The sequence below is a fragment of the Propithecus coquereli genome, unplaced genomic scaffold (genome assembly GCF_000956105.1).
Source record: "Propithecus coquereli isolate 6110/MARCELLA unplaced genomic scaffold, Pcoq_1.0 Scaffold147, whole genome shotgun sequence".
In the NCBI taxonomy this organism is placed as follows: Eukaryota; Metazoa; Chordata; class Mammalia; order Primates; family Indriidae; genus Propithecus; species Propithecus coquereli.
Window position 1 is genome coordinate 2,398,929 of NW_012139080.1, and position 15,139 is coordinate 2,414,067.

The window sequence follows — 15,139 nt, forward strand, 5'->3', positions numbered from 1 at the left end:
CCTTAGACAATAAAGACTGCCAACAGGGGCCTTATTTTATTAAAACAATTTTATTTAATTTTTCCTTTCAAGCCTAAAGATAAATGTGTATGATCTCAGAAGGAAACAAGACTTTGTAATGGGGGGGGGGGATGAAAAGTGAATTAATTCAAGATGTAGGGAGGGAAACAAGATGGAAGTATAAACGAAGCAAGGCCTAGAAGTCCAACAGCAGGGCTAGAGGTTTAAAGAGATTGCTAATAGATACAGGTAACAGCTATCCCTGAAGAGTATTCCCACGCCAGGAACCAATGCAACTGCTCCTGCATATGGCAACCCACTTAATCCTAAGAACCACCCTATGGGCAGGTGCTACTGTCATCCCCTAACCTTACTTACCTGTTTTCTCTTTTTAAAGGGGGAATAATTAATACCCAACACAGAGGGAGGTTGTGAGAGCTGACAGGGAGCTCCTACAGAACAATTCCTAGGGTACACGGGGGCTCCACAGATGGAGGCTATGAGCAACGCTAATGTCCCGAAAAACTTTACTCTACAATAATAAACCCAAGAAGCTGCCTTCTGAAAGCCAAAGAGCTGGAAAGGACAACTGTGTGAGAACGGAGTGGGCACCTGTAGCTGCAGGCTGCATGGGGACTGCAAGCCCTTTCCCCATCTGGAGGCCCATCCTTTATTCTCTCCATACCAGACCAAGACGCTGATCAACGTTCAGACCCCCTTTCCTAAACCAAAAGCGACCTTTTTACTTTCACTCACTAATCCATAGAAGCCTTTCAAATGGCACAAATAAAGGCGGCTGCATTTTGTTCTCTAAATCAATTTTCTCCCCAGCCATCAACTAGATGTTCCCGCACAGAGAAAGAACAGCCCTTCCTTTCTAATTCAAAAATCCATACTGCCATTGCCCTTGCAAACTGCTAAACAAGCAGTATCGGCAAGTCACTTGTGTTCTGTAATATATTTACTGCAAATCCCAATGGCTTGCCTCCTAATGCAGTTTTCTATTGTGTCTGTGCGTGTCAATACACTGGCTGGCCACCGTACTTGTGAGAGGCTCTGACCGGCTGTTTGCTCAAGGCATCAAGAGGGCACTGAGAAGGAAGAGAAGGAACAAAGGCTGTGCTCCTGAAGAGCGACCTGGAGGCCACAGCCTTGGAGAGCAGCTCCACACACTGGGGTCCTCAAAGAGCTTTTGTTGCTGGTACTTCACACGCTACCACGCACGGCCCCAGAGGCCAGCTGAAATTCTCCACTAGGGCAGTGTCCATAACACAAAGTCCAAAGTCAGAATTCTTTTGCAAAATTATTCCCAACTTTCCTACCTCTCAACACTAAGGCTGTTTGCTGTTTCCCCCAGCAAACACATCGGTCACATCTTAAAGGTGCACTATTAAGTCAAGTCTCATTAAAGAGCTGAAAGCAAAGTAGAAAGGAGGGCTTAGTAAGGGCAATCTGGCTTTTCTGTTTAAGTATAAATCTTTGCCTTCAGGTTACAGTTGAAAAAGAAAGCACCTTAACACCCTATAATGGTGGACTACCTAATATAACCATGCCAAAAACACCAAAGGCAAGTCTAGGAGGAAAATGTTATAAAAATCTGTTAAGACAATTCTTAAAATGTACATGGAAATCCTTGTTTCATGTATCAGTCTAAACCGAGGTTGGTACCTAAAGGAAGGCCTAATCCTTGAATAAGTCCTGCCAAGTTCCCCAGATTATTCTTTTATTTCTCTGTTGGGGGGCGGGGGGGATAGTCTATGTAAGATATGTGACAGGCAGATATTATAAAATGTTAATTTATAGGCTCCAGGTAAAATACAGGTGTTCACTGAGTATCTCTCTCCTTTTCCGCATACTTGAAATTTTTCATAATAAAATGTTTGGGAGGGGGAGGACCATGTGATGACTATTTTAAGCAAATAATCAATGGGTATAATCATTATTTTACTAAGAAATCTGGTGACAAAATCAAGTTTAATGCCTTGAGAGAAGCTTGTAATGCAATTTATCCACACTCCATTGGCAGCTGTGGTTCCAGGAACAGTAACACATACACATGTTCAACTCTCACCAAGACCCAGGCCTCAGCAATGTGCTAGGTTCTGTTTTCTCTTTTTTAGTACAAACCCAAATATATTACTATAATTAAACTTCTCATTGAGAAGCCTCAGTGGATATTCTGATCATAAATCACTTTCCCCAAAGAAAAGCAACTGAGCAGAAGTGGATAGATAAGGTTATTAGGACTGAACTGATTTCATTTTAGCATAAGGACCCATACTGCTACTCTTGATTCAAGTTTTTATTCTGGGTTCCATGGACTAGCTGAAGGATCCTGAGATACACACAAACCATCAAAATTGTTAAAGCTATCTTGTGTATTTGTGTGTAAAAATGTATACCACCATTTTTTTTTTGCAAAGTAGCTTTCACCTGATTTTCAAATGTTCAGGATTCAATATAGTTACAGCTACCACTCTGCAGAAGGAATACACGCAACACCATATAACCAACACCTGCTCTGTGTAACTCCTTGGGAAGGGCAGATAGAAGTGTCAAAGTAAGCTTCAAGCAGACTGCAACCTAGCCAGCGTGATGAAAGAGGCACGTGAAAAACGATTCTTACGGAACACTGAGCAAAGTGCGTGCCATGACAGCCCGCTGCCGGAGCAGTCACAGACACGCCTCAAATAAACAGGCGGTGTTGTTGGAACTGGGCCTTGAGGAGACGAAGAAATCCCATGTCAAGTCTCACAAACAGGCCTGGACTTTTTATAAGAAAGCAAGAAAGCTCAAAACATACTTTTCGGCAAGAAAAAGAGACCCATTTGGCTGGATTAAGGGAACTGCAGGGAAAAGAAAGAGGCAGTGGCCAAGACTGGAAGAGAAAGTGGTCAGGGGCAGACACAGCTGGCTGTGAGTGACAAAGAGGCCATTAGAGTGGGAAGTCGAAATTAAAAAGGACACACAGAGCAAAGAGGCCCAAAGCCCCAAGTTCCTGAAGATATTTTGCATTCGCTGTCTTCCCAGGGCCAGAGTTCTGAGTGTGCTGCCAGGTTTGAAATGTAGGCTAGTGGCCTGTGAAGGACAGTGGGGACATAGGACAAGCTAATGGAGTACCCTCAGAACAGGAGCACTTTGAACCCCTCCATTTAAAATGCCCATTTATTTTAAATGTATACATTAGTACAGCAATATACATAAAACTTACACATTTGCAAGTAAACTATTAGGGTGATTTGTGCTCAAATTTTTTACCAACAGGTCACACACAGTTCTAGACTAATAATGTGGGCTAATAACCTAGTTAGAGCAGGAATGGTGCTAATATCAAACCGAGTCTCATATTCCATGTAGTTCAGTGGTTTAACAAACTGCATGATTTGGATTGTGCGCGTTCAAAAGCACCTACATTCTCAAAGACTGACTCCACCTCATCTAATGGATAATGAATATCTCAAGAGTATCTATTAGTACACTGGGAATAGGTTTTGGGCCCGCTCAGCTAGTTGTATATACAACCCTATCTCTTCCAGCGTACACAGTGCTGTACATCCAACACACTTAACAGTTTTTCTCTACTTGGCAGAAAAAAGAATTCAACTGATAGATGTTTCAGAATTTGTTTTTTCCTCCCACCAAAAATGTACCCTACCCTTTTTCTGCTAACATATTTTGTGATGAAAGGATGACTGAGTAGCAAATACTACTACAAAAAAAACTAAAAAATATTTGTTTTATACCTACTATGAGAGCTTGTAGGGAGAGTGGGTAAACAATTGTGCTCACTGCTATGATTTTATATTGCTTCGAAGCAGGTAAACAGAATGAAACTTCATAATTAAAACTTAAATGTTAATGAAATAGATAACTGTGCTAAATCACAGGTTATTGGATAAAACCATGTATCACTTCTTTGATTTTCATAAAAAAAAAACAACATTAAGGCAAGTGGGTGGTCTACAACAATTCTGAAAACATCATACTTTTGCAAACCACTTTAGAAACCATTTTGTTAAATCAAGTGATAATACATATATTAATTTTTGTTAAAATTTCAAAGTAAATTTCATTTTTCAAACCAAATCATGCCTCAGAAAGAAATTAGAAAAATCTCTTCTTACTCCTGCCCACACCTACATACACACCCCCATACACACACTAGCTCCACTTAAAACATCAAATCATATTCCCAGCACAGTCCTACAGCACACTTACAACTACAGAACTCACCAAGCCCATCAGAGAAGACTATTTTGAAGGTGTAAATGCCTAATCTTGTCAAATAAGCCAACCAACAAAACCAGCTGTCTAAAATTTAATTAAAAACCACTATACCGAATATCCCACAACAAAGGTACTAGCTGTGAGAATTTCAATTTAAAAAATCTGAGGCGACAATAAGCAATGGTGATGGGAGGGTTTGGGGAATCGAGACAAATTAAAGCTCCTCAGTTGCCTATTTTAACCCACTTCTGGAGACCACAAAAGGTTTAATAAAAGAGCAAAGACGCAGATCTACGAAAACTTAAAATGGCTCCATGAGCCAGTAACGGAATATATTCTTGATTCAACTACCACTCAAAATAATTTATTTAAATATTTATTGAAAGAACAGATTTTCTTCCTGTGTTTCTTAATAAACACTATTTGGGAGAACATCTTAAGCCCTCTGGCGATGGACTCTCCGCAATTCACACACACAAGGTATGTGGGGTGTACGTTGAGATGACTCCCGCACTGGGAGGAAAACAAATAGGCTGTATGTAGTCTAGTCCAACCCCCTCACTATACACAGAGGGAAACTGAGGCCCAGGGAACTTGTTCACGATTTACTCCGTCCCTAATTAAGGGACCTCGATGAGCTAAAACAGAACCAGCACACATCCTACAGATGATGGCCATTTCCCACAGGACATTCAACCTCTTCTCTCCATCTGGAAAGGCAGAAAGAGGAGGACTGAGGCACGGACACCCCCCATCTGCATGCAGTGGCCCGACTTTGCCTCCTTTGCCTCACCCTAATCCTGACCAACCCTGTCAGATCCTGTCGTTACGGAAAATTCGGATATTTTGTTTCATGTGGATTTGGGGAGAATTCGTTTTTAGTTTTTTAAATATTATTTACCATGATTACTACATTTTCTGATGATCCCTTAAATTTCATACCCAAGACATCCCTCACCTTACCCCAGCGCAGGCCATGGACAGAAACCAGCTGCCAGCCCACTGCCGAAAGGGCTGGGGAGGCGACTGCTGAGTAGTGAGAGATCAGCCCTGCTTGCCGACAAAAAACAAAGGCTAATCTTGCACCTGGAAATCTAGGGTCTAAATGCACAGGGAGATTTATCTCTTGTAACTTACACTTGTAAAGGGCAGGCCTGGCTAATGAAGTTGGGAACCACTCCAATCTTGATGACAGCTACCCTCTTTGTATGACAAGGTTATTAACACCTGGTAGAGCTTAACTCTAAGTGCCTATACTCCAGCTAGTCATTTCCCGGAGGAGACTCTGACTTAGGGGAAAAAATCTCAACGTGAGAAACTGTAGACAAAAACACAGATGGTTAAAAAAATGGGAAGGAAGATAAAACTTGCACAGGAAGAATAAAAGAGTTACATCTAAGGAATTAACCCACAGGAGAATAACTAACAGTTCCATCTAAATACTTTAAAAAGACGTTGTGCTAGCTTTGGCAGCACGTACACTAAAATGGGAAAGATACAGGGATGACTAGCATGGCCCCTGCCCAAGGATGCCATGCAAATTCATGAATTGGCCCATTAAAAAAGAAAAAAAAATGCACTAAAAACCAATGTATTTTTCTAAAAGAAATTTTAAAGCACACATCAAAATCGCTAAAGCAGTTTCATTCGAAAATGTACATGGATCGGAGACACAATGCTTGCTGAAATATCACACGGAGCTTGGAAATGTTAAGCTCTTTCCCCTTTCCCACCCCAAAACCAGGATTGCAGAATACATCATCTTTCCTTCCAGAGTCAGGCCTTTCATCTATTTTTAAATTCTTCACCACCCAGGAGAGGCTCAAGTGCTAGCCTCTGCCCACTCTTCAGCAGAACACAGGCAAGACAAAGTGACTGATCACACTCACTCCAGAGTTGGGTCTCCACCGGGATTCCTAACGTGTTTCTTTTGTTCTTAAACATATTTTAAACAAAGGCTGAAGACAGTATGGCTCAGTGGGATACAACTTTCTACCTACCCACAGTTTCTGACCCCCACAGACCAGTCATCAGCGCTGCTAATTTTCCTAACTTTTAGAACAGATGCCTAACCCTGGTGTGTCTTGAAAGTCATGAAGTTGATTAGCACCATGAGTGAGAACTGAAGAGATGCACGGCTAGCGGGCCCACCTCATCCTCCAGCACGGTAGGGACTGCAGGAAGCACTCACTGGCAACCCTGGACCAGGTAACCCAAGCTTAAGCTTCTGCAGAGGCTCAGCCTTGAGCAACTCCCAGACTCGGAACATGTGCCCACAAATGCAGAAAGAGCAGAACACCTACCTACGCTACTTCTCGGGATGCCTGCGGACGTCATATTAGACAAATAACTATTGACAACTGTTAATTACTGTGCAAACTGAAGCCACCAATGACAATTTATAGCACGGCTTTATCAGTGTGCTTGAAAGATACATGAGTAAGCCAAATAAGGCTTATGTATGCATTTACGGTACATCTTGTTCTAAAAATATCAAATGAAATAATACTAAGCCATATGACAGAAAAATAAATTTAAAGATCATGCTGCCACACACACTAGGCACGGCCCTGGAAATGACGACTCACATCAACTTGCTATTTTTTAATGCACCATAACACTCTGATGTTATCAGAATTGTCTCAATTTTTTCAAGAGGGGTTTCCACTTGCTTCTTGTATAGAGATAGCTAGAGCTTACCATCTAGACAGATGAGAGATGGGCAGACAGGGATCTATAAAAGGCTCTAAGAAAAAAAAAATTCTTAGTGCTATAATAAAAGATTTAAGTATCTATTACCAGTCCTGTTCCACTGCCTTTCCGGTAACCAGCACAAATGGGAGCAGAACATATAAGGGGAAGGCTTATCAGGAAGTGTTGACACAACATAAACACAGACTGTGGGCACCACACCAAGGAAGGAAACCACAATTATACCATTCTTGACTTGGATGCACTTTCACTTTAAAACTTCCAGACGGAAAAGACGGTGGTGAGATTTGACACTGAAATCTCTAAAACTCACTCCTTCGACAAACCCGCTGAAAGGTGGGAAGGGAGAGCGGTCGTCACACTGGAGACAAATCTTAACAGCATTAAGCCTCTGTGCTTTAAAAGTTTCCCCATCACTGCATTTTTTTTTTCAGTAACAAAGATGTTGTCAGAAATGACAATTTTTTGTGTTCCCTGATGATGCCTTGCTAGCATTTGGTTATAAGCCATAAAGCAGGAATAATTTCAGCCTGTCAGGAGTCTTGCTAATGCCCAGTTTCCCCCTAGAGAGAATTCCTGTCAAATCTAATGAGAGCTCCAAAGGCCCTCTCTACAATATAATGAGCACTTAGGCCATGCTGGTGATCAGGCGGCAAAAAGCATCAATTTGAGCCTGGCTACACCCTGGGGGCCAGACGTCACCAGTTTTAATAAGAATTATGATTACTAGCTGTACCAAATGCCTCCTCAGAACTTATTATTAACGTGTGACATTCAGAAGGATGTTTTTCAAACGTAAGGCCACTTTAAACTGAATTATAGCACTACTCTGCACACCACTCTAGTTAAGGGTCTGTCAGCATTTACAATATAAACTAAATTTCAGGGGGCTTAATACCCTGTTACTATGAAGAACATGGTGTCTCTCAGTTTTTTACATTTTTCAAATTACTGAGCCAATTATACACAGCATATTATTAATGCATACAGGCTCACGGACAGACAGTATATACCCACAAATGCCTGACGCAGTATAGAAACTCATTAGTAAACTATTTTCACACCATGGGGCTTCTGACCCACTTTGCTCCTTCTTGCTATACCATAAAGAAGAGGTTATCTCACCATGTAACCTATAGGAACCCAGAGAAATTACACACCTCTTTTAGCTCTCCCAGTAAAGTCAACACCAGCATACAACATCACACGGAGGTAGTGTTGCCTTGTAAGAGTCAATGAGGTTATTAAATCCTTTAGAGTTTATGGTTTTAAGAAAGAGCTCGCTCTCCTCTTACTCTTCCGGAGTACCTGTCACCAAAAACATGCCCTTCAAGATAACTTAAAAAAAATTCTAGGTTAGAAGTCTTTGGCCAAGTTTATTTGCATAATTCATTTAAATGGCCATAGATGCTAGTCATAGATCTTCTTGCCCATTTATTATCAACAAGTTACATTTGCCTCAATAAGCCACTAGCCACTGAAACACAAAAACAAAAGCACAAAACCAACACAAACTAGGCTACCAACTTTGCAAATCAGAATAAAATCAGCACTTTAAAGGCCCAATTATATTATTAATGAAAGGCCCTGAATGTGTAACTATATCTCTTTCCAAACACATATCTGAGAACAGATCTAATGTACATGATGATAACTTAACACTATGAAATCTATGATGAATTAAAAATCAAAGAGTGCAAAGTTACAAAAGCAGAATTCAACTCTGAAACACACTTGCTTAATGAAAGTCTTTGAATATAAGGAAGATCTAAAGGCTGAACTAATCAATTTCTCCACTGTGCCCCAGCCGGTCAGCCATGCTCTTTAATTTAATGAAACAAGGGTGTGAGATGAAATAGCACATATACATCAAGTAAGAATTGTATTGTTGCACTTTGAAATGTGTCCAACTGTGCAACTTCATCTGATGATAATTTTTTAAGAGGCAATCGATTTCTAAAAGACTTATTGTACCAGTGTCTTGATGAAAAAGTGAATGTCAGCATATCTCCAGAATACTTACACCCTGCCATTAATGCTTTCTTTGGCAGACAATGACTACTCAATCGAGGGTCCTTTGGGCTGAGCAATCATTTAGCTTTTCTTCTCTTATGAGGTCCTTAGTGCCTTGTTCCAGCTCAATACTCTTTTTATACACCATTATAGTAGCCATAAGTGTGAATTTTATGGGAACTTGCAAACTCATAGTCATAGCTAGAGCTTTCCAGTCACTAATCTTTTCATGCTTTTAAAACCTCTAGGACTGAAGCAACTTCCAACATATGCTCTGGCTATAAAAGGATCCTTTTTTTTTTTTTCACCACAAAACCTGAAACAACTGAGGAATTTTTCAAAAATTTGCTTGCTAATAAGCCACTAATCCTGAGTGTTGCTTTATACCACCTCAAAGTAGAAAGAGTACTCCACAGACAGTAAGTAATACACTTTGTTTACCCTGATTTAAGAAACTCCTGAATACTCTTTCCTCCCTCAGGTCCACACTTCCTTCCAGAACAGCACAGAAAACATAAACTATTCTGAACTTCAGCAACTCTACAGGATACCCAGATCTTTCAAGAGGAGAATAAATCTACCCAAGTGGAAAGTAAACTCAAAAGTATTAATTCCTATCAGCCTATAAACAGGCTAGTTTACATTTCCAAAATGCCTCTCACCTAGTCACTTAAACGCTCCATAATTGTCAAGAGGCAACACTTGCCGCAGACTACTACCATCAGTTCACAAACAGAGAAACCAAGGCAGAAAAATTGAATACAAACCCCATCCCCCAGAGCCTACTATTGAGAACAAAGCCAGTATTGTAAAATCATATGAACTGATTTCTCATTTCAGCTTGATGTTTAACTAAAGCTTACCTGTTTATGCATTTCAATGTTTAATCCATATGACATTTCATAATACTGTAAAGAAAAAAAAGAATCAAGCATTTCATTAACTCGTGTTTTTATAATGCTAACACATGTTTGCTAATATTATACGGAAAGGGAAAAAGTCCAATCTTTGATACCTACCATCACATAGTGCCTCTGCATTTCTGTCTTTTCACTTGCCAGTTTCTCACATTCCAATTTAAGGCTATGAAAACAAAACAGGCAACTTAATGTAAACATTATGTCACTTGTTTTAACATCTGCCTCACATATTTGCACTTCAAGTAAAAACACAGACCAATTTGGAAAAGCCATAAAAACTATCTAGGTAAACACCCAAAAGCTTTGTGCTTACATTTAATAGGGGAAAGGAATAATGTGAACAGTACAGGGTGTCCATTCAGCTACCATTCTTTTTCTTCTTGGTGCATACCTGATCAGATGCTAAGAATGAAAAATCTGTCACAACCTCTGACTCATTCCTCCTCATGGTCATTTGTTCCCTACCCCCCTGCATAAAGGTGTGTTTCTCTAGACTCCACCAAACTCTGGCTTTTGCACAATCTTGAGTCTTAGGCATGGACTGTATCATTTTGCCAACTCAGTCTTTAGGTTTGAAATCATATCTGTTAAAGTTACTTCTACAATTGCTGGTGCCTTTCAAAACCTTTGGTTTTTAAATCCCTGCCAAAATATGTCAAATAGCTGCTGCAATAAAGTGGGTTGAAGTTTACCCTGTTCGGTAAACACAGTGTGCAAGTATGCCTCAAGCTCCAGAGATATTATCTACAAGTAGACAAAAGGTCAATAATCAGAAAGCCCCTGACAAAATAAGAAAATTCACACCCAAAGCACTCAGCCTCATCTGTGTGCTTTTTCTCAAGCACGACAAAACTAAAAATTGTCATTCAGTTATTTCTTAGCTCACATCAGCTAAAACTTCATAGAAGCAAGGGAAAAAAATTAACCTTTCTGGGAAGTTCATTATGGACTGGATACTTTACAAATAGTTTTCACTTAAAAATCCTTTGAAGGGAGGTATCATTATAGGAAGCTAAGATAACTAGAAATGTGACTCCACTCTCTTGTCCTACCCAAGCCAACCCAGAATGACGCCAAAGCAGGTGAGCTCCCCCATACTATCCACCTCCCTCATCATCACCAATGATGGCCACTGGTGAAATCATCCAGCCTTCTGTAAATGGACTTTGCCTCCAACAACCCAATTCTCTACTATGGCAAACAGCAATTTCAACATGGCTTTGCTTCCCTGAACCCCTACTCCAGGGCTGAGGCATCGATTGAACCAATGTTTCAGCTCAGCCTGCTGAAAAATAAATAAATGAAGTGCAAATATTGACGGTTCTCATGCAACTGCTGAACACACGAAAAAGGACTCCCTGGAAGAGCAGCAAACGGGTAAAAGGGAAACAATGGGAGGAGGAGGAGACAAGAGGCGGCCCGGGAAGAGCCAGGCAAGGGGGTAACGTGAATGACAGGTCTTAACTGCGACTCCACACGCCACCGCCTGGACGCAAAAACTAAGTACAGCCGCCGCCGCCACCAGGCTGGGAGACCAGGGGCACGGGGCCGCCCGCACTACCAGTCAGTCGCCCGGCGCAGCCGGACACGCACCTGTGATACTGCGCCTGCAGGAACTGGAATTCCTCTTTAATCCGGTCCAGAGACTCCGGGATAGTGAACTTGAAGGGCTGGCCTGCAGCCTGGTGAGGCGTCTGGAGGCGATCAGCAAGAGGGGCCGGGGGACGGGAACGCGGGCGGATAGATAAAGCAGTAAGTCAGAGAAAGAACGGGTGGGACATAAACAAAAATAAAGTTGCAAGTGGCAGAAAATGGAGCCCCAAACTCGAGTCTGCGCTTCATTTTGGGAAGGGAGAAAGTGGACTTCCCCCTGGCCCTCAGCTTCTAAAGAGGCTCAGAATGTCTTCCAGCCTCCAGGGCGGATCGCGCTAAATGTGCCCGGGTCACCCGGCCAGAGGGAAGGGGGCTACCCGGCGGCCAGGGAGGACCAAGCCAGAATGTCGTCGTCTACGTCGCCGCCCCCTCCCCCACGGGGGCGATAAAGACCCGGGGAACCGGAGAAGAAAAACAACTCCTTCAATCTCCCCATTCCCAGAGTCGCCGGGGCCACCTCCAGGCGCACCGGAACGGGGGCCGCATTGACATGTAAATAGGCGAGACGAGAAACAAAGGGGGGTCGCCCAGCCCACCTCGCGGAAGGGGGAGGATGTGGCTGCAGGAGAGAAACCCCATCCTCCCCCGGCGCCTCGGTCCGCTCGGTCTAGACGTCAAGTAGGAGGGAGCCCAAAGCGAAAGGAGGAAATCCAGTGTTTCAGCCCACTCCTCACCCCGGGAGAAGGACCCCGGCCCTCCCCAGCCTTACACCACTTGGGAAAGCGGGTGTCCGCTGGTTGCAGCAGCCATTCGTCTCCCTAACGCACAGGATAAGCGCCCCCCACCCACTGGGCCGCGCCTCACCGGGTGCCGGCTCTGCGGGAACATAGCTCTGGCGGCGGCCGCGGCTCTGTTCCCGGGCAACTCAATTCTCCGCTCAATTTCCAACTTTAATCCCGCCGAGGAAAATTAAGCCGGGAAGCCAGGCAGAAGCGGGGAATGCGGGGGGTGCGCTGGCCACGCACGCAGGCGCGCTCAGCCGGGCGCACCGGCCACTCCGCGCCCGCGGCTTCTGCTCCTGCTCCCGTCGGTGCGGGCTCCCGCCCTCAGGGCCACATCGCAGGGCGCCCCAGGCCCAGCTACTCCAAGAACCTGCGCGGCAACGCGGGCGCCCGGGGACTGCGATCCCACACGCGGGCCTCAGCCAGTGGGGCGGGGCGGGGGGCGATATGACTCCGACAGCACTCCCCTCGGAGATCCGCGTGCGCAGCGCCCGTCCTGGGCAAATAAATCCAAGCGGGCTGCTTTTCTTTGCTCTTCTCCTGGTCCGCCTGCACTCCGGGTTTCCCCGCGGCGGCGGCTGGCGAGGTGCAGGTGGCGCAGCGGCCCCAGCTAACCCCACACTAACAAACCCAGTGCTTTCGGGACCGACCCCTACGGTCCCGTCTGCGCCTTCGGCCGGAAGCTCGCGGGCTCCCGGGAAGCGGCGGGGAGAGAGGTCGAGGCCGCAGCGGAGGCTCGGGGCCGGGGAGCAAGGGATGACGAAGCGGGGAAAGTGCGGAGGGCGCGCCGGGAGGCGGCTCGGCACGCCCCGTGCGAGTAGCACTCCGTGTTCTCCGCGGTTGCACAAACCCTCCAGGCCCGACGGGGCTACTCCACGGAGGGCAGTCCCGCAGCCGCCCGCCGCTCTGCGAGTTCGGGGCGCATCAGGGCGCCGAACCCCGCGCGCACTGGTCCCGCACGGCCGGCCCGGCCCTCCGGACTCTTCCTCCTCGGTCTTCTTTCTTTCCTTCCCTACGTCTGCCTCCCCGCAAAAGGTGCTCCAGCCCCCTGCAAAGTTCTCTCACGACCTGATGGACGATATCCACGAGATGGTGGAGAAGAGTGCGCTCCGCCGCTCGGCCTCCCTCTCGGGCGGGCAAACTCCGCGGGCGAGTCTGGAGTAGTCACCGCCGCAGGGCCAAAGGGGGCTTGGTCGCCGCAGGACAGCTGAGGTCCGGGCCGGCGGCTCGGGTCCCGCCCGGCCGCGCGAGGATGGGGGTGGAGCAGTTGGCTGCCTCCGGGACGCGGGGCACGGGGTAACCGCCGCTGCTGCTGCTCCTGCAGCCGCCGCTCCCACCGCCGCCGCCCGCGCCTCTCGCGCCGGTTACATTAACACGCGGTTTCACACTCCGGAGCTAACCAGCGTCGGCCCCGCCCAGCCCGCGCAGGCGGGGGCCGGGAGCGCGGAGCCGGCGGGGGACTTGGGCCCGGGCGGCAGGGCGGGGGAGCGGGAGGCCCTGTCAGCCAATCGCGTGCGCCGTGCCCAACGTGGGGCGCTTTCGCAACACCTCCCCGGAGCCAATGGCAGCGCAACGCCGGTCGGGACGTTCTCCCTCCCCATTCTCTCCCACCCCACTCGCTTCCATCTCCGCCGTCTCCTCGGTCTCCCCTCCCGGCCCTCGGCCCCTCCTCCGCCCACCGCGTCCTCCGGGCTTGGTGAGGAACTGTTCCTGGAGGAGCCGCGGGACGCCAGAACCAGCCAATGGGAAGCGGCGAGTCGCGGAGATTGGCACTGAGGATGGGAAGGTCGGTGGGAAGGAGAACGGCAGGGCCGGCTGTCAATCAAAGTAACGTGGGGCCGGCTGGGGAGCGCGCGGGGGCGCGCGAGCGGGAGGGACTGGCGAGCGTGCAGCCGTGGAAGCCGGGGGCTCGAGTTTGCAAAAATCCTGCCACTTGTCTCGCTAATGAAAATTCTCATATCTCAGTGAAAGTAACTCAGAGACTAACCGCGTAGTTTCTTATTGGGGGCGGAGGGAAGGTAGTTTGGTAATTCGAGGAAATGCGTTTTTGGTGTCGGCCCCTTGTTTGATGCTACTCTTTGAAAGTGAAGCCACATTTAAAATTTTCTCTGAGGTTTCTTTTTCCTTGAGCTGCCTTTTTACGGGTGCACGAGGAATGGACTGTGCACTTGGTAGAAAATGCATAAATGAGCAACGCGTTGGCTGGCGTCCGTACACAAGCCGCGTAGGACTTGACTATGATACCCGTCCATGCCACCCACCCCCTCTGCACCCAAGGCGGTAGATTTTGGTTTTTATTGGAGGATTTCAAACCACTTTGCAAAAAGGTCGTCGCCTTCGTTTGGCGGGAAGGATCGCCAGGGTGCCGCCAGAATAAGGCACGCGCGTCCCGGGAACAAATGAGATGCTTTGCCCGCGGCGCGAAATCTCGGGTCCTTGTCTTAAAGTCCTGACTTCGCTGTGTTGAGGGAGGACGGGGGTGGCTGATATTTTTAGGAGCATCTAGCAGCAGGACCGCCAGTATGTTTCCAATTCCTGCAAACAGAGACAATGGAATAAACCAGCACTGAGACCTCAAAAACCTGTCCCACCTGACCCACCCCCGTGGTACCCCTGGGCTGAGCGGTGTAAGGAGCTACGGGGGAAGAGTTGGGGAAATGACGTGGCTAAGGTTCTTGTGAGGTGGAACTTGAGTTAAAAGGGATTTGGAGATTTTAATGAAACAAGACATGCAGTATAATTAATATGGAGAATTTCCATTTTTGTGTATTTCTGTATATACACCACACAGCAGAAAACCTTCAGTATTGCCGCATTTACACTTTTGTTTAAAGAACAGTTCAGCAAGGCTACCTCCATATGAACAGTGAGTGAATAATGCTGTTTTAGCCA

The 15,139-nt window shown here is 46.2% G+C and overlaps 1 protein-coding gene across 7 annotated transcripts in view; it reads right to left on the reverse strand.

Moving 5' to 3' along the window:
- The window catches only part of TLE1 (transducin-like enhancer of split 1 (E(sp1) homolog, Drosophila)), an 88,861-nt gene extending 75,198 nt beyond the window's left edge, over positions 1 to 13,663 (reverse strand). For 5 of the 7 annotated variants that reach the window (XM_012640045.1, XM_012640047.1, XM_012640046.1 and 2 more), the window contains exons 1-4: positions 12,330 to 12,469; positions 11,466 to 11,566; positions 9,972 to 10,035; positions 9,816 to 9,860 (exon numbers count right to left, since the gene is read on the reverse strand). In XM_012640045.1, the coding sequence (XP_012495499.1) occupies positions 9,816 to 9,860; positions 9,972 to 10,035; positions 11,466 to 11,566; positions 12,330 to 12,353 (234 nt within the window). In that variant the 5' untranslated portion in view covers positions 12,354 to 12,469. Of the gene's footprint in view, positions 1 to 9,815; positions 9,861 to 9,971; positions 10,036 to 11,465; positions 11,567 to 12,329 lie in introns of all 7 variants that reach the window. The other 2 variants (XM_012640041.1, XM_012640044.1) reach the window with 2 other exon arrangements.
- Positions 13,664 to 15,139: the final 1,476 nt, after the last annotated feature.